The 24,633-nt window shown below is 55.3% G+C and overlaps 8 protein-coding genes across 8 annotated transcripts; 4 read left to right on the forward strand and 4 right to left on the reverse strand.

The window, feature by feature from the left end:
* Positions 1–499: 499 nt before the first annotated feature.
* JCM15063_001962 (uncharacterized protein) lies at positions 500–919 on the forward strand (the record flags this gene model as incomplete). The annotated part of the gene is made up of 1 exon (XM_076679214.1): positions 500–919. The coding sequence occupies one exon, from the start codon at positions 500–502 to the stop codon at positions 917–919; it is 420 nt and encodes a 139-aa protein (XP_076533738.1).
* A 2,422-nt stretch (positions 920–3,341) lies between these two features.
* On the forward strand, positions 3,342–4,501 carry JCM15063_001963 (uncharacterized protein; the record flags this gene model as incomplete). Its single annotated transcript, XM_076679215.1, has 3 exons — positions 3,342–3,862; positions 3,941–4,214; positions 4,295–4,501. The coding sequence occupies 3 exons, from the start codon at positions 3,342–3,344 to the stop codon at positions 4,499–4,501; spliced, it is 1,002 nt and encodes a 333-aa protein (XP_076533739.1).
* A 593-nt stretch (positions 4,502–5,094) lies between these two features.
* SMI1 (Smi1p) lies at positions 5,095–7,466 on the forward strand (the record flags this gene model as incomplete). Its single annotated transcript, XM_076679216.1, has 2 exons — positions 5,095–6,314; positions 6,380–7,466. 2 exons carry the CDS (start codon positions 5,095–5,097, stop codon positions 7,464–7,466), a joined length of 2,307 nt encoding a protein of 768 aa, XP_076533740.1.
* Positions 7,467–7,751: 285 nt separating this feature from the next.
* Positions 7,752–13,151, reverse strand: TRS120 (TRAPPII-specific subunit TRS120; the record flags this gene model as incomplete). Its single annotated transcript, XM_076679217.1, has 15 exons — positions 7,752–8,035; positions 8,101–8,326; positions 8,387–8,573; positions 8,638–8,689; positions 8,751–9,100; positions 9,166–9,420; positions 9,479–9,877; positions 9,946–10,173; positions 10,231–10,420; positions 10,484–11,411; positions 11,484–11,607; positions 11,677–12,143; positions 12,212–12,609; positions 12,666–12,793; positions 13,135–13,151. The coding sequence occupies 15 exons, from the start codon at positions 13,149–13,151 to the stop codon at positions 7,752–7,754; spliced, it is 4,233 nt and encodes a 1,410-aa protein (XP_076533741.1).
* Positions 13,152–13,399: 248 nt separating this feature from the next.
* JCM15063_001966 (uncharacterized protein) lies at positions 13,400–13,950 on the reverse strand (the record flags this gene model as incomplete). Its single annotated transcript, XM_076679218.1, has 2 exons — positions 13,400–13,687; positions 13,759–13,950. 2 exons carry the CDS (start codon positions 13,948–13,950, stop codon positions 13,400–13,402), a joined length of 480 nt encoding a protein of 159 aa, XP_076533742.1.
* A 2,186-nt stretch (positions 13,951–16,136) lies between these two features.
* On the reverse strand, positions 16,137–20,295 carry JCM15063_001967 (uncharacterized protein; the record flags this gene model as incomplete). Its single annotated transcript, XM_076679219.1, has 11 exons — positions 16,137–16,355; positions 16,430–16,611; positions 16,684–16,755; positions 16,825–16,921; positions 16,982–17,054; positions 17,119–18,653; positions 18,714–19,392; positions 19,462–19,640; positions 19,706–19,813; positions 19,881–20,135; positions 20,200–20,295. 11 exons carry the CDS (start codon positions 20,293–20,295, stop codon positions 16,137–16,139), a joined length of 3,495 nt encoding a protein of 1,164 aa, XP_076533743.1.
* A 361-nt stretch (positions 20,296–20,656) lies between these two features.
* Positions 20,657–23,163, forward strand: JCM15063_001968 (uncharacterized protein; the record flags this gene model as incomplete). Its single annotated transcript, XM_076679220.1, has 7 exons — positions 20,657–21,632; positions 21,705–21,799; positions 21,873–22,017; positions 22,093–22,646; positions 22,717–22,847; positions 22,923–23,013; positions 23,077–23,163. 7 exons carry the CDS (start codon positions 20,657–20,659, stop codon positions 23,161–23,163), a joined length of 2,079 nt encoding a protein of 692 aa, XP_076533744.1.
* A 178-nt stretch (positions 23,164–23,341) lies between these two features.
* On the reverse strand, positions 23,342–24,448 carry JCM15063_001969 (uncharacterized protein; the record flags this gene model as incomplete). Its single annotated transcript, XM_076679221.1, has 1 exon — positions 23,342–24,448. One exon carries the CDS (start codon positions 24,446–24,448, stop codon positions 23,342–23,344), a length of 1,107 nt encoding a protein of 368 aa, XP_076533745.1.
* Between the last annotated feature and the right edge of the window lie 185 nt (positions 24,449–24,633).

The following is a 24,633-nucleotide window of genomic DNA, read 5'->3' on the forward strand; positions in this document are numbered from 1 at the left end:
AGCACGCGCGCGTCCCTTTTCTTCTCTCGACATTTGTTGGCCCCGCCAGTCGTCGACGTTGAAGCTGGTAGAGATAACGACAGCATGCCGAACCCATTTGCCCGCTTCGGTCTCATCTATCAGAATCGCCTTCTCGCCGAAGAAGAGCGCCGCAGATTCGCCTCTGCGCTTTCCACATCGATCATCGATCCTGGATTAAATGCACGAGGAACTCGAGCTCACACGACGCACGAGAGTGATTCAATCATACGCGCATTTGCCAACGGCGCTTGTACTGTCACAATGCCGCTCTGCTTGGGCTCTCTTGCTATTACTGTACTTCCTGGACGCTTCTTGCTTCTCTCTGACCTTACATGCGCATCCGCACGTCCCAATGTGCCCGGGATGTCGCTCCTGCCAATACCGCGGACCAGTTCGGAGCACTGAGCGGATCGAGCGGATCTCTACTTGCTCTTTCTTTCTCTTCCCGCCCTCTCGTCTGCCGCACCCTTCTGCACAAATGCCGCTCGACCACCTCTTGAATCCGCTGCGTGATCCGCAAGACGCTTTGACGGCTCTCCGCAATCTCCTCGAACGGACAGATCTGGCGAACGGCTGGTCCGTCAGCATCAGCGACTACCTCTCGAGCAAGTCAGATATAGTAGGCGACCGGTTTGCAAAGGAACTTGAAATCGTCCATCAACGCATCGAGCGTCTGATCAATGAGAACCCTTCCGCGAGGGAGCGGTTGGGCCAAAGCTGGTACTTCCTGGCGGAAGCACGGATCGTACGCATTGACTTGATCGACCGTTCTTCGCAACCGCTGACTCTCAAGGAAATCCAGCCACCGCTGGAGATGCTGGCGCGCAAGTGTGCTCCACAAGCCACACTGCCTTCAGATTCCTGGTACCACGAGCAAACGGTGAGGGTTCCCGAGTAACACTCGTCTTGACATTTACTGTGCCGAGACTGAGCGCCCCATCCTGCAGACTCGACTCACTTTCGCGGAGGCCCAACGTCGCAACTTCCGAACCCCCAACCTGCAGTATTGCCAAGAGACTTTCAGCTCTTTGAAGCAGATTCAACCTTCATGCGATCACATTGCGAACGCGGATGCACGAGAAGAAACGCGATGCCAATCTTGCCAGTCTATCTGTGATCATATCAACGAAAAATACGCAGAGCTTGAAGGGGCTTTCGTTCCGACAAACGATTACGGGGTGATGGAATGGACGCCGGAGCTGGAACATGACTGGCCAAAGCAGCCAAAGCTGTGCAAAATCGTGGCCCAGATCAGGGATAACCTCAAGGACATACAACAGCATGCCCAATGGCTACCTCCTGTTTTGTGGTACCTCTGGATTGTCGGTCATCATCGGCATCTTCTGCGAGTGCGCTGGTCGCTGACTCGTCCCTTCCATGTTCTTATAGCCTTCTGTCGAAAGCATCAAAAAAGAAATCGACAAAAATCATGACACGAGCGCCGGAAGCGCTCCGACCGTTCGTCCATGTTACTTTTTTCCTCGGTCCTCTTTACCTGAGTGTCCTGCATATCTTGTTCAATTTCGTTGTGCTCACTTTAGTTGGTCAACTCTACAGGCTACTGGTAGCCGGCATCGTGCAATTCTGCCTCGGGAAAGCCACCTGGCCCTGCCTTCATGGCTAGAAGTTTTGACGTCTCTCCACGATCTTCTCGGAAAGACAGATCTGGCGAGAGGCTGGTCAGACAGTATCAGCGAATTCCTCTTGGGCCAATCAGATGAGGTTCGCGAGGAGTTCGCAAGAAGACTTATCATTGCCCATCGACACATCGAGCGTCTCAAGGAGAACCGACGCGCGAGCGGATGGTTGGACCACAGCTGGTTCTTCCTGGCGGAAGCAAGGATCGTACGCATTGACTTGATCCACCGTTCTTCGCAACCGCTGACTCTCGAGGATATCCAGCCACCGCTGGAGATGCTGGCACAGCAGTGTGCTCCACAAGCCACACTGCCTTCAGATTCCTGGTACCACGAGCAAACGGTGAGGGTTCCCGAGTAACACTCGTCCTGACGCTTACTGTGCCAAGACTGAGCGATTCATCCTGCAGACTCAACTTACTTTCGCGGAGGCTCAACGCCGCGTTTTCCAAACCCCCAATCTTCAGTATTGCCGAGAGATTTTTCAATCTTTGAAGCGGATCCAACCTTCATGCGATCACATTGCGAACGCGGATGCACGAGAAGAAACGCGATGCCAAACTTGCCAGTCTATCTGTGATCATATCAACGAAAAATACGCAGAGCTTGAGGGGGCTTTCGTTCCGACAAACGATTCCGGGGCGATGGAATGGACGCCGATACTACAGAGAAACAGTCCAAAGCAGCAGAAGCTGTGTAAAATTGTGGCCCAGATCAGGGATCACCTCAAGAACATACAACAGCGTGTCCATTGGCTACCTTCTGGTTTGTGGTACCTCTGGATTGTCAGTCAGAGTCCGCATCTTCTCCACATGCACTCATCGCTGACTTGTACCTCCGTGTCCTGACAGCCTTCTGTCGAAAATATCCGGAAAGAAATTGGCATCCCTCACGCGATCGCGGAAAGCGCTCCGACCGTTCGTCCATTCCTCGGTCCTCTTTACCTGAGTGTCCCGCTTATCTTGTGCGAATTCGTTGTGCTCAATCGATTGTTCGGCTCCATTAGACTACTCATCGCCAGCAACATGTGATCACGCGTCCGAGTAGCTCCCGGGCACAGCGTGGGCCAAGGAACGAGGCGTTGGCCGAGACAGCTCGACGAATTGCCCTCGCGAACGGACGTGGGAAGGTCCGAAAACCAGATCAGACACCTCGCGGCTCGAGAGCGTCTCGAAGTCTTCGGAACTATGCGGCCGGACCGACGCAACCGCCTCAACATGGAAACTCTCGTTCCGGTCCTCCTGACAACTCGCTCTCACACGGTGCCGCAATCCTATCGATGCGCCGCCGCAAAATGTACGGTCTCTAAAACACGACAACGTTCCGGGAATGTTCGCTTCTTTTCTCTGAACGCCTTTCCTCTCCCAATACACGCTTTGAAAGCCCTCTGTTTCCCTGTTTCCTCGGATTTCTGTCTTCTGTGCCCAATCTGTGCCGCTTCGATTGCAATAGAACCTTCTCGAGCATTGCGGACCAGGCGAGATTTGATCGAAGCGATCAAGGTACAACAAGACGGAAGACAAACGTTGCGAGATGGATATCGCGACTTTGCGCCGCAGGCAATAAAGAAATTTGAATTCCTGCTTTATCAGCGAGACAGACATGCGAATGAACGAGTGTCAAGAGGTGAGAGAGAGCAAGTCCGTTCGCCATCTTGTTCAGCCGATCTCGTCCTGCACCGCTATGGCACTTCCTAAGCGGCCGTTACCGAGCACTCAATCTTCATCGCAATCTTCGAGCTCTCAAGTGGCAAGATCTCGACCACAGAAACGAGTTCGACGTGAATCTCCGAATCTAGATCAACAACCAACAACGGCTCTTGCTGCCTCTGCAGCTCAATCCAAGTCCTCAGATCCTGCTACTCTAGACACTAGCAACATTACAAAGAGCCTGCCACTTCCTGAACCAAAGAAACGCGTGATCCAGAAAGGCTCGTTGCGTCGATTGACGTCGGGACATCCTGCCGCATCTCGCTACTCGACACGATCAGCCGTAGCAACTGCGACAGAACCAAGCACGGTCACTTTGAAACCGACACGAGAGAAACAAACTCTGAACGGGAATCGAATTGGAGGCAAATCGAAAGATCTTAAGGATCGAGTCGAAACGGAGGATCTGTGGGTAGCTTCGTTGAACAAGAAAACGCGTGGACTTGGATTCTCGGGATGGCTCAAACGAGGAGTTGGAGCATTTGTCGAACGAGGGTCAGTTGTCTTCAAACTGTGTGGATTTCCCTTTCGATTGAATTCGAGTCCTGATCCTTTTTTGCCTGTGGATGCTAGATGTACCTGTCTGAGGATCCATGCGATGGGAGCGATGATCCCGACAGCCCTCTCGCTCGCGCTGGCAATCCGAGATGCGGTACCCGGAGGATCTGCAATCGTTTCCGACGAGGACGAGCGCGAGGAAGACATTGAATCCGAAGACGGCGAGTATCGACCCCAAGATGTCGATCGCGAGACCCGGAGAGGCAAGGACTCGACCAGCGGGGTGTTTGAGATGCAAGTCAGAACTGGGACTGCGGTCGTAGGTGACGAGATCACGCCCGAAGACGACGTGCGTTCCATCCTCACTGTTATTGGAAGTGTCGCACACATAAATTTACTGAAAGGTTGAAATGGTTGCGAGGATTGCAGGACGAGGACATGATCTATCAAACGCGCACCAAGTCGACGGTCGAGATCGTGCTGAGTATCCAAGAGGATCTCGCGAAACTGGTTGGGGTCGGTCGACAGTTCAAGCGTGGCAACACGAGCGCGCGAGGAGGCAAGAGGAGAGGAGGCATGAAAGGTCGAGGTGGTGGAGCTGGTAGAGGAACGAATGGACGAGGGAGAGGCAAATGAGCGCGTGAATCTTTCTCGCTTGCCAAGACTAGTCTTTCGACGTGAGTAGAGACAGGTGACAGAATCAGAGAGAGAGAGAAAAGAGAAGCCTTTCGAGCCGCGATGTAGTAGCTGCGCACGAGGTGGGACAATGCACGCTAAACGCACGCGTCGAGTTCGCGCCGTCTTCGCTCATCACGCTTCTCTCGCATCACCCGTCTCCGGATACAAAGTACTTGGTCGAAGGCACACTATGTGAGTGCATCTGCTCTTCTACAAGCGCGAGCTCTAGTCTAGACACGAGTGTTGCGAGATGGGACGCGAACCCCGACCGTCGCTCAGCGCGTGCACACCCGCGCACGAGCTGCATGACGCCGACGACTCGATATCAGCTAGTATTGTCGAGGAACAACAAGTCTGAAGGAGCGCGTGCCGCGCGAGCATCGAGGCAGGGGAGGGACGCAGGCATGACGATGCATTCGGAGGTTCTAACTCGTGCCAAGGATCTCACTCGGCAACGGTGCAGATTGGGCTAGTGTGCTGTTGTCTACTTGCACACAACCTGACTGACTCGCTTTTGATTCTCAAGCTAGCGAGACCGCCTTGTTCCCGTGATGTTCTCCGCTCTGTTCGGAGGCTCAAAGTCTCGCAAACCTGCACCTGCCACCGCGACATCGACGTATCCGTCCACTGGCGCAAGCTCCAGCTCGCACGCATCGCGACCCTCGGGTGACTATGACGATGTCGCCCTCGACGGAGCAGTCTCCTCGGCTACTACCGCCTACCACTCGAAACGCAACTCGACTTCCTCTGCAGCTTACCCGCCAGTACCTTCGTTCTCGCGACCTTCGTTCGCGACTACCTCGGCTTCGGCCCGGTACCCTCCCTTGTCCGCGACCTTTGCTCAGCTCTCTGCCGTGCTCGATCAGCAATCTCCCGCCCTGCTCGACTCCCTCGCTCCACCTCTGTCCCCCTCGGACCCAGTGTTGTCATCCCTGCGCGCGGCTCTCTCGCCGTACCAGCTACCTTCAGCCGTACTCGAGTCGTACTTGCTGCATGACGGGCAAGACTCGCTCGCGTTCGCAAGTGCAGGAGCTGGTGGCAGCGCGAACGGAGGGGTCGGCTTGATTTGGGGCTTGTGGTGGATGCCCCTCGAACGGGTCGAGGAAGAGTGGAACTTTTGGAGGAAATTGGACCAGGCCGGCGGAAGAGACGCGATGGGAGATCCGTTCAGTTCTTCAACCGCGAACGCAACCGGGAACGGATCGCGAGCCTCTTCAAGTTCGAACGAGGTCGTTCCCGATCGAGAAGAGGAGGGCATGTCGAGTTTCCCACCAGGCTGGATCAGGAGGAAATACTCTCACGCTGGATGGTTACCCCTCTTGACCGATCGCTGTGGCAACTACATCGGAGTCGATCTCGATCCGCCGTCTCCCGCATCTGCGCACGAGCAGGGACAGAAGAGTTACGGTCAAGCGGGACAGGTGATCGCGTTCGGACGCGAGATTGATGACAAGGTCGTCCTGTTCCCGGGAGATGGATCTGGTGGATGGGCACGATTCCTGGCCGCCTTCGTTGAGGATCTCGAAAAGGGTGAATTTGCCAGACTCGGGGAGCGCCCGGTTGGACACTCTGCAAACGGTGCGAATGGACGAGAGAGGCAGAGCGACGAGGAGAGTTTGGGCGGACGAGACGACGGCAGTGATGGTAGTGGAGAGGGCGACAACTGGGACGAAGATGGACTCGGCGATCGAGGCTACTTTGAAGCCTCGGGAAGCTACGGCGAGGACGTGATCGACAGTGTGAGAGGCGACGCGAGGAGCTCAAGCACCTGGCAAGTTGCCCCCCTTGACCTTCCCTCTATCGGCAGTACTAACTCGATCGTGTTGACGCCACCAGGGTGCTACGGTCGGCGTATCGAAAGTTTGCAGCGCAAACCGAAGGGGGTATCATTGGCCTCCTGGCAGAGAGGTCTCGACGAAAATGGCGGTCGCTCGGAATCGGATCGGCCCAACCTCGACCACAGACGATGATGTCTGCTCGACATGGGCCTCTTAGTGTCGTCACAAACACGAGCGCGGCGATAGCAGAAGCTGACGAACCTGCGTCGGCCGCGACTATGAAGGGTCATGTTGTTCCGGATGCGCAGGAACCTCTCTCGCCCAACGTCGAGGTCACCCTCTCGCCTCCTTCTCCCAAGGGTCCTCCTGCGCCGTTGCCTCCTCTCGATACCACTTCGACGCCTCCGACGACCTCGCCCCGTACCTCGCAAGACTCGCAACGCACTTCGCACCCCGGCAGTAAATCCCCCGTGTCATCCGACGGATTCCTCCGAGATCCTCCTCGTGCGTACAAAGCATCGCAACGCAACCCTGCGTCTCAACCTCAGCCTCGTGCTCGACGGAATCCTCCCCCTCCTCCCGCCCCGATCTCGGTGCCGATCTTCTCGGATCTCGACTTTACCGAATCTGGATACCCCTCGCCGTTACCGAACACGGCTCAACTCGCTGCCGAAGACCCGATATACACTTCTACTTCGGCACTTGGTCGCTTGAGCTTCTCGTCCCAGCGCAGCGGGGAGAGAACGCCGACTACGCCGCAACACCTCTTGCCGACGTCTAGATCAAACTCGACGTCCTCGTCGAGCGGGATCGATGGAATCGTACGACCGGCTCCGGTGCGACCAACCGAAAGCTCGACCAGTATCTCGATGCTGCATGACCTCGCCGGAAGCAGCACGACCGCACTCGTCCCCGGTAGAGACGCCGACGACGATTCGATTCACCTCGCGTCCCCCACTTCTCCTCACATGAACCTGTCGAGTGACAACGGGGTCGAAGTTGTGGTTGTCGGATCGGACAGTGCAAGGTCGTTGCAGGGCGAGACGGGTAGTGGACTCAAACGTGTCGCGAGTCCTCTAGATTCACCTTACGAGGAACAATCACCTCAATTCTCGGCCCCTCTAAGATCGCCTCAACTCGTTTGAGTGAAGTCCTCTACCCCGTATCGGGATCAGGATATACCCCCCGAAGGTGACGAGAACAGATACAACAAAAACGGACAATAATCGCGCTCTCCTCGTATTCTCTCTTCCTTCTTCCTCTTCTACTTTTGAGCTCTTGTGTATTTTGCTTTGCTCATCGCATTGTGTCACTCTCGAACTTCACGTCGCTCGCTACATTGTCCGTTCATGCCGCATGAAGAACAGAGAGTTTTATGTCAACAGTATTGCTTTGCCCTCATCCCGTTCAACAACCCGTCAGGTCGTCCGTCAGACTTCGATCACGATGTTCTCTCCAGCGTTCCATCGCTTCCTTGATCCGCCTCCGGGGTTGGTCGCATTGTTTTCCTCGACGACACACCCAAACTCGTATCTGCCTCGAGCGAGGAGACAGATCGAGATTCGGTGCTCGTGAGATTGTCCCGGTTCGAGTCGAGGGAGAGAGATGGGAGACACGCCTTCCATGATGACGTAACGAGCGAGGTGTGCGAGGGATTGGGACGATGATGAGGGCGCTTGAAGGTCTAGTCGAAGCTGCAACGATTGCGTATTCGCTATCAAGCGAGAAGGTCGTCGTGTCAGTGTGACATGCTGCACGAATGAGGTCAGTGAGACTCACAGGAATCGTTTGTGACTCTTGCACAGACATCAATGAACTCGTCGGCCTGCGCTTCGTACACTAAACGTTGACCTTTGCCTTTCAGACCGAACGCTTCCGGACTCGCCGAAGGGTTCTCGACGAGGAACAAATCAACCGAGACTTCTTCGAGACGGACGATTGACAATTGATTGGCGTCGAGAGCGAGATGTCGTAGAGAGATCGAACCAGTTCGCAAGCTTCCGACCTGTAAATTGCGCCGTCAATTTGAGGGTCTCTGCTCGTGTCTTTGTTGGGTAGTGCATACCTCGTTCCAAGTCAACCCGAGACGAGACAGTAGCTCTTCTCTGCACCAGAAGATTTCCCGCTCGAGTCGCTCCTCCTCTGGCGATCGCTTGACTTTGGCCACGACAAACTGACGCTCCGAGAGCGTCGGTATTGGTCGAGCGACATCTTGATGTGTCAAGGTGAGACGATCGAGGCGGGCGAGCATGCTGTGTGCGATAGCTGGTCAGTCAAAAGCGGTCACAAGGCGGGGGGACAATGGCCAGGGCTCACCGAAGTGTTGCGCCGGGCTCGATGCGCTGCCGAACCTGGTAAAACTCATTCTCTGTGCCGGTAAGAAGTCAGTGCTCGTTCACGAAATTCATATCGAAGCACAATAAACTCACGTTCTTCCCGCCGTTCGAGCTTGACTTCGAAAGGTTTGCCGTAGACATTCATGACGTCGATCGCAACGAGACAGTGCTGCCCATCGTCAACGTCTCTCAAATTGTCCTCGAGCCTCTTGTCGAGTGCCGCGTCTCGTTTGCCCAAGTTGACGACACTTGCGGATCGACTGTGCAGCGCAAGAGATTCCGGAAGCGCTCGAAGTCGCGAGATGTCGAGCGTGTTGGCAACGACCGCCCGGTGGACTGTGATGAAAACATCACAATACAGCTGTCGGGTATGGAATGTCTTGCTCGTACGGACAATGTCTCGATCGACGTGCCCATAACTAATCTGAATTTGTCCCGAGACACTGGCGTGAGAGCAAGATTGCGATCAGCTCAGGACCCGTCTCACGATGCGTGCGAGAAACCCTACCAGCCGATCTTGCCACGACATTTGACCTCGACGACGTGCGATGCACCGGGAAGGATCGAAGTCTTCGTCGAGCCTTCCCACGCAAAGACTGGTCGGTGTAGCGCCTCGGCCTGCAGCTCGTACGCTTCGACCGCAGGTAATTCATTCTCGGAGAGGTATGCCTGAATAGACTGCGATAGCGAGTCGGTGAAGGACAGGTTGATAAAGTCAATTGGCGATGTTGAGGTATTTTCGAGCGCAATCTTGATGGTGGACCTGCTTGTGGGGCCAGAATGAGCAAGAGCCAAATAGAGGCGCGTCACACGAGACTCACACTTCGCCATCGTAAAGCATGAGGGCGCCGTGCGTAAGGGAAGTAGTGCGCATCCATAAAAGCGGCTGAATCGGAACGACGATACATTCGAGAAACTTGTTGTCGGTAGCCGAATCTCTAGAGGCAGTCGGTCGCGCAGGAATTGCTTCGAGTCCGGAGAACTTGATTCGTTCCTTTGAGGTGTCGAGCAATGCCGCTTTCTGACGTCGCCCGTCTTCCTCCTCATCCCACAAAGGTAGGAGAAACTCGCGGGTCGTGCAACCAGCTAGTCGGATATTGCAGCCGCGCACAAATAATGTCCCCGGTTCTCTTGGCGTGCCAGTCAAACGAACCGTGTGGAATGAGCCAGGCGGTACCACAGTCGAGAGAGGATCAGCCGCAAAAGGCACTCCCGAGGTGCTGAATCAGGCATCAAGAGCAGGCGTCAGATCTGCGAAGCTCTTTGACAAGTGCAGAAGGAGGCGCACCTCAATTCGATGTTTTGAATCTCGAGATCAAACAGGTATGGGTTTTGAAGGGTAACGTAAACCTCGGTAGTCTCGTGCTGCACGACTGTCGGTTTCAACTTTGTCGACTTTCTAGTGTTGTTGCGGGGATCCCAAATGAACGGGTTTCGCGTTCCTGAAGTTGCCGTGGTCGCATCTGTCGAAGCATCTTGCAGTGGATGTTCAACCGGAGCTCGGTTCGGAGACATTCTGTTAATCCCGACATGGTGAGCTTCGACGCGTTTTACAGAGTATGTGGCGACACACCTTGCAATTTCAAGACTCATGACCAGCTGAGTCGGTCCCCAGTACTCGAGCTCGAACGGAATCCCTCGTCTCGTCGCAGCTCCGAATATCCTCGGAATGCTCTGACTGAGTTCGTACTGTTCCGCAGGCGGCATTGTGTCCGAAAGTGTCCGTAGCGCCGTCACGGTGAAGCGGACAGCAGCTTGGTGGTCTGTTCAAGACGGCACAAGCAATGAGCGTTGAGGCATTGTGAAGCCGGAAAAATCTGACGAACCTGGAAGAGATTCGGCGATAGCAATCGCATCCTTCAGGACGCCGACTTGCAGGCCTGGCCACCCAAATGTGCCGGGTCCACTTTCGGTGATCTCGAGGGCTCGTCCCTGCATCACGCTCATCCGTTTGTTCTTCTTGCCCGCCATGGGTGCTCTAGGTGCGACTGCGAGACCAAACACCTCGCATACGCGTTCCGACAGCTTTACGATCGAGTCGTTGCCGACCGTCGAGTTGGTCGTTCGTATCACATTCGCTCTTCGTTCAAGGTTGATTGGTCGATTCGTGGGAGTGTGTTCGCCTTCATTTTCTTCGAGTATGGGCGAGGGCATGCGATCGAATCCGCCAAGAGTGTCGATGTTGCGCCCGACAACTCCTTCGGCGCACAGCGCCGCGAGCTCTCGCAAAACGAATGCCTCCTTTCTCCGGTACCCGATTCGTCCAAACAGACTCGCAATCTCGGAGGTGATCCTCAGACGAACCGGGAGAGAGAGACTCGCGAGGTGAGGCGAATAAGCTGAACTGATCCACAGGGCGATCGAAGAGCGAGGCACCGTATTTGAAGGAGCAAGAGACGAGAGATGTGCTGTGCGCGCTTGCTCCTGGCTCGACAAATTGGTTCGAGATGGGTCGAGGGGAGAAGACGGAGCGACGAGTCGGTCTAGGGCTCGGGGCATTGAACCGTGAGCCTCGTACACTGCCAGCAAAAAGTACGCGCATCGTAGAGACGCTTCGGCATAGACGAGAGGGTGCGCCCGATCGGGGTCCGGGGGCGGCGCATCGACTGGAAGGTTGAGCGGAGTGAGCATCTTTTCATATAAAGAGACGGCTTGCGAGAGGCGATCGGGTATCGAAGACAAGAACGTGGTGATGTCTGCAACGTTGCTCAGTGCTGGCGAATCGCTTCGGGTTGGTATCACTGGCTGAGGTCGCTGAGAGAAATGATTTACTGTCAGCTTTATCTCGAAGGACGATGGAGACGCCAGATACGGGTCATCACTCACGCCATTATTGGCGCTTTTCGGACGGGTGGCCTGAATGACAAGGGCCACCGCGAGACCTTCAAGTGCCGAAGCTTGCCACACCTGATCTTGCCATGCTTTGGTCAAAAGGATCGCCTCATTGTATCTGTCATTCGCGAAAGTTTCCTCGTCCAGTTTGCGCACGTAGAACAAATTCAGGATGGGTTGAGCTTACGCAGCGATCGCTTCCGATAATCTCCCTGCCAAGAGCCACATGTCTCCCATCAACTTTTTTTCTCGACCAGCAACGCGTTTCCGTGCTCGCTGGTCCACCAGGACCGAACCGGGTGGTGGACTCGGTGCGACTTGTGGCTGCACAGCCATATTGCTCGCGATACTCGTGCCGTACAGGAATCCGTCCTGATTGCCAGAACTGCTCCCGCCCCATTGCCCTTGAGCTGTCCGCGACTGAGGCGGTGGCGCGATCCCAAGCGAGGTGAGGTTGACGAGTTGTTGCGGCTTGACCGGCACGGCTGTAGCAGCGTTCGATGGAGCCGAAGACGAGGCAGAAGGAGAGGCAGAGGCGTAGGTCGAGATGGAATTCCGAGCGTTGGGTTTGTTGGGTACAAACGAGAAGGGTGCCGCAGGTCCTGGAGTCTCTTGCGGAGTTGAGATGTTGGTTCGCGATTCTAGTTGTGCGGCCTGACATGACAGATCTTTGTGCATGAGCTTGGAAGGACAATGTGCGGGACCGGGAATACAAGACGTACCATGTTGGAAAAGTTGAACAAGACTTCGCCGCCAAAGTCTGCCAGGAGCGATTTGAGGTAAAAGCTGATGTCGCCACCTCCTGGAATCATGATCATGCCCTCGCTGTCCTTGAACTTTCTGCCTTGCTCGAGTTGAGCCTCGTCCGGATCGAACCCGTACACTTTGGTCGCGAATGTCTTGGGGAGGTCCGTCAATGAGGATTGAAAGCCGGCCAAGGCAGATTCGAGCGGCTTGTCGCGGTATTCACTTGCGTCGAGGATGCCAATGATACCTTGTATCTGACGGTGCACCTGCAAATCTCCCAGGAACGCTAGCGGATGACATGGCGCGTACGAGGTCGGAGTCTGGTAGTCGAAGAGGAGATTCCCAGGCGTTGTCGGGCTCGACGAGAAGATGGCTGCAAGAGGTACTTGTGTCAGCTCGACAAGAAATGTTGGAGAAGAGTTGACTTGCCTCGTTCGCCGCGACGGTCGGGCGGCACATCGGCAAGGGCGACCTTGTCGAACTGGCTCACTTGGCGAGCATACCGTTCAAACTTGGACCTCTTGATCGGGTGAACCGGCACAAGGAGGATCTGGATCCTGGCCGGTGCAGTGAAGGCGGCGAGCGGATCCAGGGTTGTTGATCGACGCCCAAGTGGGGAGGGCTCCTCGAGGCGATAACGCTGGCTGATGCTGCACTGATCCGTGCCTGCCGGCTCCTGACAAGGGACGAGGAAGTGACGACAATCCGTCGTTCGGGATCTGGCGCGCAGAGTAAGTGGTGGACAAATGGAGTCGGCAGCTTTAAAGGCGCGCGACGAGCGCCCGGCTCGTGACGCGCGATCTCGCTTCTGATGTGTTGCTCTCTAGTAAACATCTTGCATAACCTCTCTGGCGAGCGACAATTGTGACATCGGGCTGCCCCGCTGGAAAAGACTGACAGCGCCGGGCGGCGCATACACGTCACGTGCGTACAAAGCGTATTTGGGCGAAATGCACAAAAGAGGCGTCTACCTAGAATGTCAGGCTTACTGTGAGCACTACGGGTTGACATCAAGGTCCAGGGTATCGTCAAGACATGGTACTAGTAAGGAGGAAAAGCGACAAAACAAGCGATACAAAAGCGGTCTAGGCTCGATCCCTGGCGAGACCTCGATTGAGACGAGGAGGTGTCTGTACCGAAGGGTATCGAGTCGTCAAGGAGGCTCAGGGCTCCGATCCCTTCAAGAATGCCATGGCAAGCTTTCGCAGGTCGTAGGACGAGGACAGTGCAGTCGTCAGAGCGGTGGCATTTTCGCGCGCTGCGGGCAGTGGGGCCGAGTTGACGCGATTGGAGGTGTACGCTGCTCGAGGAGGAAGGGAAGCGGCAGAAGAGGGAGAAGAGGCCGACGCGAGCAACTGTCGATGAGCGATGTGTTTTGCCGGTACCCATCCGATCGCGGATCTCGGTGGGTGGTCAAACATGAGCGCGTCAGGATGCGAGAGGTAGTATTGCTGTCACATCGAACACGGTTAGGATCGTTGGACCAGATCAAAATGCGTCTGAGTTGGGAACAAATACTCACAGTCGAAGCGAGCAGGGTCGCGAGAACTGCCAGATGTGCCATCAGGTTGACGTTTCTCTGTTGAGTCTGTCCCGACGAGCGTGTCGCGTGTGGGAAGATGTGTCGGGCCGGACATTGCGATGCCGCGGACGATGTCAGGGGCGACGAGGCCGGTGCGGGTCGAAAGACGGTGCGAGCGAGCGATGCAGACATGTCGTACTTGGATGAGCAGAGAGAAAGAAGAGGAAGAGGATTGGAAGGTATGAGTTGTCCCTCGACCGAGGTGGTAGGATCGCAGAGAAGAGTCGCGAAGGGAGCCGAAGGGTGGAGCTTCCGTTGAGAATCGCGCTCAGAGCTGCGGCACAGCGAGTATCGGGTTGGGCACGAAGGTTGTATGGACGTAGGTGATGATTGATTGTGCCGGCAGGTCCAGGAGTTGACGTGAGTACGAAACAAGAGAGAGAAAAGGCGCAATCGAGCTGGCTGACTGGTCACGACTGCGGCTGATGACTTGCCGTGCTCGTGACCCAAGGGTTACCAGTTTCCGTTTTTTGACATTTTGACGTGTTTCCTCTACTTGTCCTTTTCGAGGAGAAACGCGTCTATTTATTCGAGAAACGCGTCGCGCGAGCGCAATGAGCCAAGCGCGAGAAGAAGCACGAGTCGAAAAAGAGCGACCAAATTTGCGAGCGAGGCTCGAGCTCTACGTTACGTCTTCGGCCCGCCACTCGCACACTTGGTCGTCTACGTGGTAATCTACATGCTTTACATACATCCAGCTGTTGCAGACTAAAGCTCCTGCATCAGAACGAGCCGAGTGGCGAGATTCAGGCTACATCACGTGATTCGCGCATGGGCCATTTGATTTCGTATCGGTCGAAATCTTGTAGCTGAAGCTCGAGTGCTGTCAATACCTGAAGCAGATCCTCAAAGGGATGCATTGACAGTAGACGAGTGTTACTGCTTCGCGTATGCATGCGGATTGCTGGAACAGAGATGGGAGTTTCCCAAACAGGCAGGATTTTCAGCATTTTTCGTTCTTTTGCACCGCAAGTTGGTTGCGCTAACATTTCTTGCGCTATTTGTATCTGAACATTTTCTCTTCTCCAAAATTGGCGGCCCCTATGGGTCGTCACACTGCGAACGTCCGACTCTTGCGCCGTCAAGAGACCGATGCAGGGGAAATAACCAACACGAATTCACGTGCTCTAAGTTGTTCTATAATTTGCTTCTTCGTTTCCTCCTTCGAGTCTACGCACAGCCCTGGTTGACACGCCCTTCTCTCTAGCCAAGAGGGATTCGTCCTGCGGGACATCCAATTTTTTTTCCGTCTTCCCTGGGATCGCCGCTTCTCCGGTGAACATCGCCAAGCTGCTGCAAACAGGGGGACAGACAATGCGCGCTCGAGGAGAAGAAGAAGAAGAAGAAAGAAACCTCACCGCCCGGCCGCACGTGCAGGGCTCTCTTGCGCGGGAAAGGTCGCAGAATCGTCGGATCAAAATTCAATATCATTCTGAGCTCACGAAGCATCTCGACGCGGCTGGGTCAGAGAGCGAGCTCGATTTTCTGCGACCTTGTCTGAGCGCGGAATTCCTCTCTCGACTTTTCTGAGCAGAAAACATCGCAGAATTCATGGATTCTCTGAGCTCAGAAAACCATTCAGAAAAGACGGTCATAAATCCGGTCAATTCGTCTTATGTGCGATCTATTCCGTGCAGAAAATAGTACCCACGGTGGATAATTGTCGCTCAAGTGCGCCTGTCTTTTGCCCGCTCGCGATCAAGCGCAGACTTTAGTGTGAGACAGCCTTCGTAGCTGTACAAGTTGTATTGATCCAGTATGAATGGGCCAGTGTGAGTCTGGTGAGGCCAAAAACGGTTGTGACACACCTAACGCGATGCTCGGATCGCGTCAGAGCAAGACTCTCACATTTACGCCGTCATCAGAATCGTCCCAGGCGACTCTTGACCCCTTTTTAATGATTCTGAGTCCGAGTCGGATCGCTCGAGGGCGAATTGTAGCTCTCCTTTCGAGCGCTCGTTCCCCGGTCTACCGGTGATTCTGATTTCGGCGGCTGCAAGCTCAGCTTGTGACCTCCGAAGCACAACAACTTTGAAAGAAGAGGAAAAACAGACGATGCGATCATCTCGAGTTGAGCGCTGTCAGAGTAGGAGGGATTCGCGCACGGGAAGAAAGCGCGAGTCTGCGAGTTCAGGCTCGATCGCTCGAGGGCTGCCAGGAAAGTGCATCTCCTCACTCCTGCTCCCAAGACCACCGATAACCAGTGCCAAAATGTGAAGAAGCGCTCTCATGGCTCATTCGGCACTGATTGTACTGGTTTGTATTCCGGGCACAGAGTAAGGATAAGAACAACAACACACTGCAATTTTCCAAGAAGCTCATTCTGACAGTTGCGGATCGACTCTGTTGGCGTTGGTAAAGCCTCGCTCGACAGACTGGTGCATCGCGGCAACAAACACGGCCTCGACTGTATAGATCGCAACTCCTTCACTTGCGAGTTTGTCCCATTCCCGACGATCTTTCGGGGTCGAGACCACGAGTGCGTCTGGGTCCGACTTGATCTTTTTGTGTTGCTTGACGAGGTCGTTTGTCGAGACCTAGTTATCGCTCCCCAATCGAGTATTTAGCTTGACCTGAATCGCCAGAAAGAAATCCCATGAAAGAGACTTACGATCCCACCGCAAGCCGAAACGATGCGCTGCATGACGTTGACATCGGGCGACACATTTTTGGTGATGTACACTTTGCGACCGTCGAGCATCTTGCCCTTTTTTGCACGCGCGAGGATCGCTTCGAGCGTGTCTTCGAGTTCCTCTTCCTTCTTCTCGTCTCGGAGCAGGTACGGGGTCTCATCTGGAAGAACCACGGCGTACGTAAGTATGGGTCTTCTAAGGAGAAACATGGAAAGAATATCTTGCGACTTGCCGACAAGTTGACCCGCTTCGATACTGGCGTCTATCCAGTCTTTGGTGACGATCAGCGGACAGAACGGCAAGCCTGGCGATATTTGAATCCACGTCAACAAGCATATCAACGGGACAGGCATCGAGGAGACGAAGGACTGACAGCACAGGAACTTTTCGGTTCTCGAGAGACTTTTGACTACGAGGTGCGTCACTTCGTGGGGCTTGTCAGACCAGGTAATTCCAAAGCGTTTCAATTCCTGTGTCAATAGCGTCAGTCTCTCGAAGGAACTTGCGATCAGACTTGATAAGAGACCAACCTTGATCTCGGTCGAGGTCTTTTCGAGTCCCAGGCCAGTCGAGAGGATTCTCAGCTTCTTCTTGGGCTTGCCGCTGCACAGAAAAAGATATACGTTAGAACCGGAGCCAAGCGAATGTCAAGCGAGATCATGCTTACAGAGGAAGAGCAGGTTTCGCATTTGGCGGGTTGTCAAAGCTCGAGACCGCACCGCCTTCTTGCGTGGTGAGTGCGTCTGCGTTGACAGCCTTGTCGAGGGCCTTGTTGGCGACTTTCTTCCTTTTGACTGGAGGTGCCGAATCGGTCGTGTCGTCGGTCGAGTCCCTTGTGGCTTTCGTTCGACCTTTCTTGGTCACAGGTTTTGAATCCTCTTGATCTTGGTCGGCTTGTAGTTCCTGCAATTCCGTCTCGCTCGTGTTGGTCTCCTCCTCCTTTTTGACTTTTCTTCGCTTCGTCGGGCTGTGACTCTCCCGTCCCTGACTCAACCGCTTCTTGGTGACGCCAGTACCCGCCCCGACGTTCCCGCCTTTTCGAGCACTGCTCTTCTGTTCGAGTTCAAACTGGTTCTTGTCCTCCATCGCCACATGCAACGCCGCTCGCGCTTTGCCCGCCGCGGCACGTTTCGAACCCGGTTGCACCAAGTTGTGCGGGTCGATCAAGTTGAAGTGTTTCGAGATCGCTTTCGCCGAGGGCGGTGGCGATGCGCGTCCTGAAGAGGTCGAAGAAGATGATCCGTCGGGATCGTCATTGTCGCTCAGAGCAGAGGAATCGTTCTCGATGTTTTCGAGTGCAGGCTTCTGTCTCGTTGGAGTTGTCGCCGGTTCTTTGCGAACATCAACGGGCTCGACAGCAACCGCAGACTTGGAACGAGCTCGAGGCGGGGCCGGAACGTCTTCCTCTTGCGCAGCTGATATCGGTTCTCGGACAGTCGCTTTCGGCTTGACAGGCGAATCCGACTCGCCTGCCGTTTTCGACAACTCTGCTGAGGTCGTATTTGTGATTGAGCGTGGGCGTTTAGTCCCGTTTGTCTCCGACTGATCCGGCTCGAGAGTCTCGAGCACAACTCGTACTGGCGCAGGTGGTCGTGGCGCCGGCGAAGGAGGCCTGCGGATCGACTGAGATGTTCTAGCATCATTCAAGCGCTCGTCCTCCTCGAGTTCCAACTCGTCGACTCCTTTCTTGCCCTTCTCACGTTCGTCCCTTCTCGCGTCCATCTCGTTCCACTTGGCGATCGCGTCCCGAGTCCATGCCCTTGACCCCAAGATTGTCGGAAACAACGTCCCTCCTTCCGTACTCGATGACGATACGAGGTAAGATGCCGATAGGGCAGGCGAGAGGAACGACCACGACAGGATGCACGATTCCAACCACAGGTGCGTGACGAGCGGGATCGACCACGTTTTCGCGTGTTCGCATTTGGATCCAATGTCGGAAGCGGTGACGACAAAATTGGTCGTCCTCGCCATCGTGCCTTGATAGGTAGCGCCGAGGAGCTCGATCAAGCTTCGCACATATTCTCGAGCCAAGCCCGTGTAGTTTGATACCGTGATGATCTTGCCTTTGAATTCGGGTACACCGAATCTCGAAGGAGGTGGGTAGTGGACGAGTCTAGAGAGCGGCGAGGTGAGGGCTTTCGAAGCAAAGACGTAGAACAACCAGGGCGGGGTTCCAATCGAGATGTCGAGATCGTAGGACTGGGTGCGTTACGATACATTAATTTCTTTCGGGCATGGGGAAAGAGAGCCGAGACTCACGAGCCAATACTCCCAACCTTCCCGATGCCTCATGACCACATAGTCTGCATGCCTCAGCTGATCCTCGGCAATTCTTCGCTTTGCCCAACTGTCGTCGCGCTCGCGACCTTTCCTCGGACCCTCTCCTGCGCGATGGTCGCCGTTCTGGTGCAACTGGAAACTCCACGCTCGACCACCAAACGCCTTGATCTTCTCGACGATCGCAATTTCTAACCCTGGACTCCATCCCAAGTCGCTCGAGAGGTACACGAGCTTGCCACTCAAGATGCCCGCATCTCGGGGTCCTGGTTGAAAGAGCTCGTTCGATCCGTCGAGACTCGCAGTTTGAGACTGTAGCAGCGGTCTCGACTGCGATTGCTGCAGCGGGGCTGGGAACCCTTCGAGCGAGTTGGTCCGAAAGTATTTTTCGTCCTTCTTGAGTTTGTCGTTCCACCCTGATGTCATGCCTTGACCGAGTCCCAGAATCGAAGCAGTCGCAGTGGTGACTTTGGGAGCCGAGAACGACGTTTCGACTGCAGATGAAGAAGCCGCCGCCGAGCGTTGTTTCCAGTAGTCGGTGAGACGTTCGAGGAACGGTTTCGACGAGGACAAGTCTCGAAGCGCAGTCGAAAATGGAGGGGACGGGAATCTGTAAATGTCGAGTGGGACCAACTGGTTCAACTTGAGACTCTCTTCAAACCTGGACTCGTGGTGCCCTATTGGATCAGTCCAAAGTCGATCGGGTCTGAGTAGAGCCAAGGTCACTGACCAGTGTGGAAGTACTATTGCGATGCCGAGCTCGGTACCAAACTTGATCGCCATGTCGTACTTGTGCCCGTGCTCGCTCACGGTGATCAAGTGGGTCACTTCGCGGGTCAGCTCGCGGCGCCACTGTCCGCCAAACGCTTCGACCGCGGCGCATATGGCCAAATCATCTGCGATCGGAAGCTGCTCGGCAAGGTCAGCCAACTACAAACGACAGGGAGAGAAGCAGGAGCAACGGAAAAGATTACTTGGGAAGTGCAGATGCAGGTCGACGAGAGAAACAAGGCCGGGTCGGGAGAATAGAACCGAGACTGCTGCACGACTTGGAGGTCGAAAGAGCGAGTGACCCATGCGGGCTGGGAACGGAGAGAAACGCATGAGCGACGCACACAAGGCGAGAGACGAGACGGAATGGGCACGCACAAGGACGACTTTGACGGTACCGTCTCCGATCGAGTCATTGACAGGGGCCTGTCTGCGCTTCACCTTGCCCTTGCCCTTGTCATTACCGTGTGTTGCCTTGCCGTCGTCGCCGTCGTCAAGGACGAGGTGGTTATGGGCGCTAATGTCACGGGAGAGGCGAAAGTCGAGCGATTCGGCAACATAGTGGGTCAAGCGCGACAGGTCGAGTGGCTCGAGGCAGGGCACACCTCCATACTCGACCAACAGCCGATGCAACTGTGCACCGTGGAGAGTCAGAGAGGCGCACGAGCGCGAACGAGAGCGAGATGGACGAGCGTACGGCATGTCGGATCTCTGGGTGGATCGCGTCGTCTAGGTGAAACACGACTGTCTGGAACAGGTCGCGGACTGCGTTCGCTGGGACCGAGACTGCCATCTGCCGCCGGAACCGAGAGCCGCGTAGGGACGGGCGGGACGAGCTCTCCGAGGGCGAGTGCAACCGGCTCGCGCGTATGGATACGATCCAAGCGACCGCGAATCGAGATTGGGCAGCGTTTAGAGCGAGTTCGTAGTCGAGAGCGAGAGAATACGCCCGATCGGGACGACGCGTCTTCGCGTCTGCGGTTGTTCCGACTCGTCTCGCTCTCCCTCACCTCGCTCTCGGCAGTCCAACTCTCTTCGGCTCGACGCGATTATACCACCAACGCAAGGGACGCGACCTTGCCCGAGGAGACGCGCGCGGTCAGGTTGACCTTTCGATCAACAAACATCGCACCGCCTGAGCCATTCCCTTCACGATGGGTGACCGCAGGCGCACGATTCAGTCGAACGCACCACCGCCGGGCGTACCGTCGTCGATCCCGCGGCCCTCGAGCTCGCTTGTCGGGAGGCAGTCGCTCGCCTCGCGACCTTCGCTCCTTCCGCCCCAGCTCGCAAACCGCAATGTTGTCGAGCCACCCTTGACTGCGTCCCGTGCGAACCACATGTACATGTCGGCTTCGGTGTCACGCAACCACCCTGCTCTGTCCCGCGCATCGTTCGCGCCTCAGCTCGCACCCGACTATGTCCCGCCCTCGGAGCGCCGCATCTCGACCTACCGCCGGTCCACCATGGGAGGAATCCAAGGCGGGATGCCCCTCGTCCCGCCACAAACCCCTGGATCCGCCGCCGCGGCTGCAATCTCTGCCTCGACCCTTGCCCGCCCGCTCAAGGACCCGCGCGAGGTCCGACCGAAACGTGCCCAGGAACGCCACGCCGACCATATCCTGACGTTCCTGAGCGTCAATCAGTGCCCGTTCCCACTCTCGCTCCAGAACTTGCTCGGTCCGACCTCGACCCACTTCTCCCAACTGTTTGGCTTTCTGACCAAGCTGTTTGACCCGAGCATCAACTTTGGCTCACCCCCGGTCGTCAAAGGTCAACCCAAGATCAAGTTCGAGGACGAGGTGTTGAGCACTTTGCGCTTCGTGCAGTACCCCTTCACCGACAGCATCACCAAGAGTCACTTGCAGTCGATTGGCTCGATGCAGAGTTGGCCCAACATGCTCGCGATGCTCCACTGGCTCGTCGTCGTGATCGAGGCGAGGCAGTCGGCGTTCGAGTCGGACCCAGAACTGCACATGCCCAACCCGGATTTCCACCACGCGACTACGACCGACGAGGTGATCCCGCACGCGTGGTTTCAGTTCCTCCAGGCGAGTTACGACAAGTTTATCAACGGCGAAGAGGACGACAGTTGGCAGGATGACCTCGTCGAACTGAAATCATACCAGGGTGAGTCGCGTCGCCTGTAGCGGAACCGGGTTCGCGCAGTCGAAACTCATTGCCTCGTTTTTCATCCCCTAGACCAAGCCACCGAAGTGCAACGAGGGAGGATCGAAGACTTGCAAGGCGAACTCGAAAGCCTAGAACGCGAGTGGCGAGAGATGAACCAAACCGAGGTTCGTGCTCACTCTTTTCCTCTCGCTGCGGAAACCAGACTCGATACTGAGTTACTGGTTATTCGGGCTACAGGATCCGATGGTCGCATTCGTCAACAAGAAGGAGGAAGTGCAGCGAGACGTGGCGCGGTTGAACGACTATGTTGTCAACATGCACAAGAAGAACTCGGGCTACGTCCAAACGCGGAAACTACTTGAACAGGTCATTGCCGAATCTCGTACGGCCCCTTTTACTTCTCACTCGCTCGAGCCCACGCGTATTTCGAGATGCTGACATGGTTGTGGTTACACAGTTGACGAGCGAGAAGCAAAGCAACGAGACCAAGAACGCTTGGAACAGCAAGTCAAAGCGCAAAAGCTGACTCCGTTCGAAATCACGTCGTTGAACGCCGAACGTCAACAGTTGACGAAACTGTTGCAAGACTGTTCGATCCGGTACCGGACCGTGACCGAGAAGAAGATGAGTCTCGAGATCGACCTCGAGCGCGAGTTGGACAGCGTCGCGAAACTGTGCGCCGAGTACGAATCGAAAGCGACGCCGTTGGGTATCCTTGATGGACCCGTCACCGTACCCGGGTTCGAGCCCGAGATCGTGTACTTCAACCAAGAGGTGAACGGCGCTGCCGAGAACCCGGTCCCAGAAGGCATCTCGACCGTGGTCAAACCGGCACTGCAGAAACTGCGCAGTGCGACCCGGGACGAGATTCGGCAGCTGCGAGAAGCGCAGGTCGGCTTGGAAGAGGAGATGACGAGGATCCGGGAAGTGTTGCAAGAGTTTGGAGACGTGCAGGCAGGACTCGACGTCGAGTTTGAAGCGGTCGATCGGGAGAAGGTTGATCTCAACGAGGTACGTAATAGCTCCTGAATTCGTACCCTCAGACACCCGCGCTGACCGTTCTGATGTGACATTTCCTCAGCGCATCGAGCGAGAAATGCACGCGACCAACCTCGAACTTGATCGATTACAACAGCAAGTGCACGCGGCTTCTTCGACTGCCGATCATGCCCTGCTCCTTGCGACTCACCGATACGATCAACGCGTTCTAGAGTGAGTCTTCTTTCTGGGACCCGTTGCTCTCGAGAGTCGTGTATTGAATTGTTACCGATTTTGAAACACCTGCAGACGAAGACAGGTGAATCAAGATACGGGCGCAATCAGAGCGGCGAACCGAGCGGCCCTCGAGAGTGCGATGGACTCGTTCATGAGTTACAAGGTACGCACAACTTCGAGAACCCCTTCTGGGCAGTCTCCTGACTTGAGCACTGAGAATGTACAGGAACACATGAATACTGGAACCCACAAGCTCATGGCGTTGATGACGGAAGCCGAGGAAGACCTCAAAGTCAAACACGCCACGCGATGAAACATCATAATTCTCTCCTGAATAACTGTTGTACTCGATAATGGAACCCCTTTACTCAAGATATCCCTACCGTCTTTCTCCTTAGCTGATGTGTACCGATTGTAACTTAATTGTCGAGTTCTACATATTGATTTTTTGGTAACAACAAGATGAAGAAAAAAGGCCTTTGCTCCGTCGATTACCATCTCGTGCCCTTCGATCTCTTCCAGTTCTCCTGTCGTCTCCGTCGTCTCAATCGCAGCCGTTCCCCCGTACCAAACATGTCTGTCCGATCAAGTCCCATCCCTTTCGCACCAGGTCTAGCACCGGTTCCAACTCGTTTCCCTGCTTCAGCCTGTACGACTTTGCCCGCTTTCTCTCCACCTCCAGACGTGCCTTCTTCCGCTGCTGCAGCAGCATCGGCAGCTGCCAACACTTGTTCAGGTTTGACGACTTTGCCTCCCGTTCCAATCTTTTTCGGTTTCCCGGCAGCCACGTTCTTGGGTTTTGGTTTCGGTTTCTTCGCGTTGCCGCCAATTCGCTCGTTCTGAGGTTTCGAATCTTGATCGGAGGATCGATGGCCGTCTTTCGAAGGAACTTTGGCAGCAGCATGATCGTTCAGGTGCACATTTGGAGGAAGAGGGTTCGTGCTGCGGTCGTCGTCTTTTTCTTCGGTCGAGGACGAGGTGGTACCGAGAGCTGCGAGCGGGGCACGATCGACTGCGTCTTGCTCGTTCGCGACTCGAGGCGAGTCTGCCAATGCCACTTCCTGGACATTGACGTGATGACGGTCGTCGCTACTTGAATCTTGATCGTTTGGAGCAAAGATCCGTCTCTCCCCCTCTTCGTATCCGACCGCAGGTTCGTAATCGCTCTCGCGCTCGTTCCCTCGATCGTTGACCTCTTCTTCCCACGTCGACAAGTCCACCTTGTGTTCCGTCTCTTCTTCCTGCTGTTCGACTTTTTGCCATGAAGTAGCGGGTTCGTCTTGATGATCCGTTTCGCCTCGCAACCGTTGTTGTTCTCGCTGTCGTTGTTCCTTCAACAATCTGAGATCACCCAACGAAGGTTCCTCTCGAGAGGTTCCTCCCGTTACATCTTGCCAATACCCTTTCGCCCATCCTCTCACTCCCGTCGTAGCATCTGTCGGCCTCGTCGTTGATGGTGTGGTTGTCGAGGAAGAAAAGAACACGAGGTACAGGACCAAGATCGTGCCCGAGATCAAACAGATCCCTCTTCGAGTGGTAAACAGTGTCGTCAACACGACCGTGAAGGCGCTTCCATGTCGATTTGTCGGAGATGGCATGGAAAGGATGTACTGCAACGAGGACGAGGGAGGGATTGATTTGCCACGGGTTCTTGAGGTTCCCCAGGAATGCGAATGTCGATCGCGCGCGCGCGCGCCGGGTGGAGGTTTATAAGGTTTCGAGAGATCCGAAGCTTCGAGTTGAACCTTGTCAAGCTTGAAGACGATCGCACGATCCCTCGGAG

This window comes from Sporobolomyces koalae, assembly GCF_050403365.1.
Source record: "Sporobolomyces koalae JCM15063 DNA, S_koalae_JCM15063T_v1_ctg20, whole genome shotgun sequence".
In the NCBI taxonomy this organism is placed as follows: Eukaryota; Fungi; Basidiomycota; class Microbotryomycetes; order Sporidiobolales; family Sporidiobolaceae; genus Sporobolomyces; species Sporobolomyces koalae.